This window comes from Ctenocephalides felis, unplaced genomic scaffold (assembly GCF_003426905.1).
Source record: "Ctenocephalides felis isolate EL2017-DRISC unplaced genomic scaffold, ASM342690v1 CF-g0.4_SCAFFOLD_01170, whole genome shotgun sequence".
NCBI lineage: Eukaryota > Metazoa > Arthropoda > Insecta > Siphonaptera > Pulicidae > Ctenocephalides > Ctenocephalides felis.
The window spans coordinates 45,216,638-45,222,893 of record NW_020537324.1 but is presented as its reverse complement, the minus strand read 5'-3'; the positions used below and the strand labels follow the sequence as shown (position 1 = coordinate 45,222,893).

The 6,256-nt window shown below is 27.5% G+C and overlaps 1 protein-coding gene across 1 annotated transcript; it reads right to left on the bottom strand.

Moving 5' to 3' along the window:
• Nucleotides 1–235: 235 nt before the first annotated feature.
• LOC113366398 (S-phase kinase-associated protein 2-like) lies at nucleotides 236–4,958 on the bottom strand. The gene is made up of 8 exons (XM_026607997.1): nucleotides 4,831–4,958; nucleotides 4,670–4,733; nucleotides 4,068–4,599; nucleotides 3,633–3,856; nucleotides 3,285–3,568; nucleotides 3,089–3,216; nucleotides 1,827–1,986; nucleotides 236–576 (listed from the first exon to the last, which is right to left on the bottom strand). The coding sequence occupies exons 1-8, from the start codon at nucleotides 4,905–4,907 to the stop codon at nucleotides 390–392; spliced, it is 1,656 nt and encodes a 551-aa protein (XP_026463782.1). The 5' UTR covers nucleotides 4,908–4,958; the 3' UTR covers nucleotides 236–389.
• Nucleotides 4,959–6,256: the final 1,298 nt, after the last annotated feature.

The following is a 6,256-nucleotide window of genomic DNA, read 5'->3' as shown; positions in this document are numbered from 1 at the left end:
TAAATGCAATCTAAATTATTTTATGGCAGCTAATATTTACGAATTTATTTTTGCAATAATATTATTGAGACTTTATGTCTGAAAGTTGCCATAAATATTAATTTCCTTAAAGCCATAGCTTTTAATGATTTAAAACATAGTATTATAATTTCCATATATTTCTATTAAATAAAAATTTACATTATTGACATCTAAAATAAACCTTTAAAATCCATTTCAAACCTCATACTTAATTTATATTACTCAATTCATTACCATAATTAACAATATTAAAGCATATCATATAAATCAATGTGCACTATTCTCTTTTAAATTATAATAAATATATTGTATCTTCAAGTTTTTGAAAAAGTCTGTTTTCACTATTCACATAAAAAAATATTGTAATTCTAATCACGAGTACGTAGACCCCATATAGAAGTTCTTCGAGTTCCAACAGTGGGTCTGGCTATTGCGCTATGTAAAAATTTATTGATTCCAATATGTGGGAGTTGAGTTGACAATTTAGTTATTGCTTGTTCGCTCATTAGCCCAAATATATCCAAATACATTAATGAAGTGTATTTGTGTATAATACTGAAACAAAAAATTATAAAACAGTTCGATTAAAAATAGCATAAAAAAATGCAATGCATAACTAATTACGATTCTCTAAAATTACAAGTTAAAATATTATGTATATCAAAGAGATTAGAATAAAGGTTGAAAACAAATCTATTTTACAGCTCAATTTTAAAACATATTTAAAACTTTGCGCCCTGAACCTAATAGAACGTTTGCTCATCAGCACTCGAAGCAACATTCTGTAAATATGATATTATTGTGCATAACTATTAATACCAAGTAAGGATAAAGTTACGCAATTTGTTTTATATGAATTGGCAGGCATAATGGGTTGATTCAAGTGTCAATATAATTACTTAGCGTCGTGACAGATTCGTTTATCATTTACGGAAAACTATATTTTTTGTGTTTTTTTTTTTGAAAAAATTCGCCCGAAACCGTGGACGAAAAATTGTATCCATACATATATACACACACACAAACACATCCATTTTTTCTCAGGTATGCCAAAGTTTTCAGAAACCTTCAAAACACAAAGAAATGTAAAAATTTTCGAATTCGATTTTTAGACGATTACAATAACTTACCCTACGGGAAGTTAATAAAAGAATAAAAAATTAAAATCAAATAAAAGTGTATATTTTATAAATCACTGCATATTTAAAATAAAATCCTATTTTAGAAATGCTTGGTGGGTTGAAAAAAAATATTTGGCTTTCCCGCTTGAAGTCCATTTACTCATCCTTGATCTATTCTATTCACAACTTCAAAACAAACTAAGTAATTGAGAATATAAACTGCCATGTTCCCTGAGAAGGGATAGCTGAGCGATATGCTAAACTTACATGGTTCCTCATAGGAAACCGCAAAATGCAAATTGGTAATAAAAAGTGAAAAGCAAATATAATAGGGGAGGGAAGTTAACTTATGCCTGCTAGGATTTTGCAATAAAAATTGACACAAAATACCATGCCTCTTAACCATTTTGAGGAGATACATATGAGTACAGCGTACCGATACATTATTCCATATTTTGATCTATGTAGTTTTAATAACAGAGCCCGAATCATATTTTAGAGTATTGTTACCTTTTTCACCATGCAGGCTATTTTAATTTTGAACTAACCAGTTATCCCTTATTAGTAGATTATAGAACTGTGATTGCATAAAAAAATTTAACACTTCCTTGTGAAGATATGTAGATATGTAAAACTAACAAAGTATAAGTACTTTTAATCAACTATACACAAATAAATACTTACATATATGCAGTTGGTTTAATATTATAACATCTAGACAGAGAAAGATGTTCAAGTGTCATTAGTTCTCCTAATGTATGAACTGTTGCTTCTGTGAGCATGGTGCAATCAGATAAATCCAAATCTATTAAATAACTGCAATTTCTAACTAAAGTCTCAACCACTAAAAAATTGTTAAAATATTGTACATATGATTATGATTTTTATATATTATATATTTTATATATTTATGGATATTATTTGTATGAATGCTTTTGTTCAAAATTTATTTTAAATTCATACATTTCGGCTAACATTTTAACCGTTATTCAGTGAAATATACTGTAATAATAATAATAAATTAATCTAAATACACTTACAATTTTATATCTTGAACTAATGAAAAAGTATAGCACCACAGTTGACCATTCTGAATTTGAAATAGAAATGTCGCAATTTTTCAATAAAGAAAATATATAAATTTACTAATTTTTAATATTTTCTTTTTTGAGAAAAACGTGATATTTCTATCCCAAACTCAGAACAGTCAATACACAGTTTTAATAACTTAATAAATATTATACATGTTTATTTGTGTTTTGTTGGAGATGCACTATGCTCATGATCTTAATACCATGGTGTAATAGTGTTCCATTAATTAAGGACATCAAAATGTAAGTGTTTTTAGATTAATTTATTATTATTATTCTTGAACTATTACTAATTATTTACTTAATTCAATTCAGGTGTTAGGCAAAATGTATGGATTTAAAATAAATGTTTAAAAAAGCATTCACACAATTTTTATTGTACACTAAACCAAACTAATATGTTATATCAACATGAAATTCAAGATTATACATATACATGTATATAGATTATACATATATGTATATGTATATATATATATATATATATATATATATATATATATTTATATATATATCACAAATGTATTTAAATCTACATTTAACATTTAATAATCGGGCTTAACATCAATAACAAATTTATTTTATTGATTTAAAATCAAAAATATTGCACACTTACTATTTTGTGATATGATGTTAGTATAATTGTACTAACTATTATTGTACTTACTTTAATGTTTATATTATATAGTGTAGTGCATTGCGATATTGTCATAAGATGGATTTTGTTGTAGCCAAAATGTATGGCCAATTATTAATATATATATACATATATATATATATATATATATACATATATATATATATAATTTTAGTATTTCAAACAATTCATAATGAAAATACTTGTAATTTACTTACTTTTATCTGTAAGAGTTTTTCGATTGCCAGCAATATTTAATTTTGTTAAATTTTGATGTAGGTGGTCACACAAGTACTGAATAGCTTCATAACTCATACAAGTCCAAGATATATTTAAAGCTTGCAATCTATAACAATCAATCTTATTAGACTAATTGTAAGGATAATTTTCATATCATATTTAAAATTCACTCACTGCTTGCAACCATCCATCAAATACTTTACTCCTTGCAATGTAATGCCAGACGACATACAAAGATTTAAAGCATCTAAATTGTGATTTTCTGAAATGTTCCTACATGTCTCATCATCAACTCTAACATGCTCAAGACTGAGCTTCTTCAAAATCTTACATCTAGCAAGAAGCTGATTCAGTGAGTCAATACTAATAACAGCCATACTTAAATCTAAATATTGTAGCTTGCTCTGAAAATCTGCTCCAACAGTCACATTAGGACCGCAAAATAATGATTTGCCAATCTAGAATAAAATAATATTAGTATTTGTTATGCACACTGCTACACTTATAAAAGTATGAACATACTTCAGCTTGGGCCATTCTTAATATCATAGCACCTCTAGAAAGAATTCTTTCAATACATTTGTTTGGTAAAATTTTGCCACCTAAATCTATGCGAAGCCACAAACTTTCATCTTGTGAAATTCTATGCCAACGTTTGCAAACAAGGCTACATTGTGATAACGTTTGCTTGGGTAACCATTTGAATATGCTTAATACCATTTCATCAGATAATCGATTAATCATATCTGAAAAACAAAAATTAATACTTACAAATTTAAAAATGGATGAAAGATGCCTGATACAAATTCAATAACAAATAAAAATAAAATACACATATTGCCATGTTATCAAAAGTGACATAAAAATTGGTTGGATTACAAAATCAATGACTTTAAATTTAATATTAGTAATTTGATGAAGTTAAACAATATTGTTAAAAATAAATTGAAAGCATACCAAATATTTGAGGCGAGTTATTTCTTTTCCTATAAATGTAAAAATCTTGAACATTTTGGATTTCCCTTGTTTGTGAAAGTCTATTGTTATATAAGTTGCTTAGGGGACTTCGCTCCACACCACTTGCAGATTTTTGCATATTTATATTTTCATTACTTTTTGGGTTATTTATTTTATTATTTTTCTTACTGCATTTAGACACGGTACTTCTCCTAACTTTCTCTAAGGAACTTTGATATTTTGTTCTATTTGTATGCATGTCTTCATTCAAATTAAAATTGCTTGACACAACCATAAGTGGATTTGTGCAATTTAAATAATCATGATCATTTTCTTTATCCGCTGGACTTGCAGAATTTTCAATCAAACCAAAAGGTTTCTGAGTGGGTGAGGACCCTCTGTTTTTTCTTTTACTATTTTGAGATGGAAAGTAATTTGTTATAACTTGCTGTTTACACCGAGAATTGCTATCACTTTGACTACTATCATTCAAATTGTCTTCAAGTACACCTAATCCAATTTCAGCTAATACCTGTAAAGAATGCAGTGGTCTGAGAACTGAATACATAATATACATTTTCAATTAATTTTATCATATGTACCTCTGTTTCACTTTCTTGAATTTTCCATTTGCGATCACTATATGATTCTAATTTTACGCGTTTTCTGTAATCAATGTAAAATATTCTTTAATTTATATAACCTATAGATAAACTCATTATAAGTTATTAATTAACATTTAATTGTAGTCTAATAAAAGTACCTAGCACTGCCATCACTTTCTCTCGAAAAAGTTGAATTTGAATTTTCTGTATTGCTTAGATTAGCTGGCAAATTCATTTTTTTGGCGCACAATTTTGCAATTCCAAAACAAATTTTTGGTACGCTTTGAAGTTTGTTCAAAATGAACAGCTGTTTTCACGTAATGTAGCCAACGTGGTCAACTCACAGCTCACTGCAGAACCCACTGTTTCTCAATCTGTCCTTTTTCGATCACTGCTGATGCAATTTTAAGATATGAAAAAATATATTTTATAATTGCACTAAATAAATTTATATCAACTCATACCATATATTGCAACTTTTGAATCTAAAAATTTATCTGAATTATTTTTAAACAGAATGATAAATCTACCTTCGTTCACACTTTTTATCTTTCTTATTCAATTTAATTTAAAGTTAAAAAAGTTATTGAAATGAAACAGACATAGAAATCATTAGAATTGAATCCTATATAGTATTAATAGTAATAAAGAACGGTGCCCTATTTAATATAATTATTATAATAATATAATTATTATAATTAATTTAATAGAATTTTTTGATAATATTGAAATATCTGTTTTTTAGTATTTTTAACTTCCCGTAGGGCAAGTTCATAGATAAAAGAAGAGTATGGGCAAGTTATAGTAATCGCAAAAAAATCGAAAATAAAATTTTTTATATATCTTTACGTTTCAAAACCTTTTGAACATTTTGGCATACCTTAGAAAAAATGGATGTATGTGTGTGTGTGTGTGTGCGTGTGTGTACGTATGTGCAGATACAAATTTTCGTCGACGATTGAACACGGATGAAGCGATTTGAATAATTCAAAAAACATTCGATTCGTATTGATATGGAGACGTGCTGATTAGTTTTTGGCGAAGGCAGGTCTAGCCGTTCCGAAGATATGGGGCAAAAAGTGCCAAAAACGGTAACTCAGTTTTTAAGAGAACGGAGCGTCCGATTTGAATAATTTAAAAAACATTTTATTGTATTAACAAGATGAATAACTGATCAAATTTTTATGCCATTTGACGGTCAAAAATGATCATTAGACATATGCACATCAAATTACCAGATATTTTATATGGATTTTAAGAATAAGTATAAATTTTGTTTACATTCCTATGGGTTCCGTACCAATGTTTACGCGTTAGACGGCGACGCGGCGCTTTTATTAAAGCAGTACGATTGCTTTGAAAAAAATTTCATAATTTCCAAAATATTTCAAAATAAATGATTTGAGATAGAACAATTTAATATGGTTCAAAATTCTATTAAATGTTTCAAATCATTGATCAACTTTTATTGATTATTTTTAATTACTCGAATTTTGAATTGCGGTACGGGAAGTTCCAGCAATTTGCCTTAAGGCACGATGCCTTAATTGCCTTAAGACAGAATTCCACTTACAGCTAGTTAAG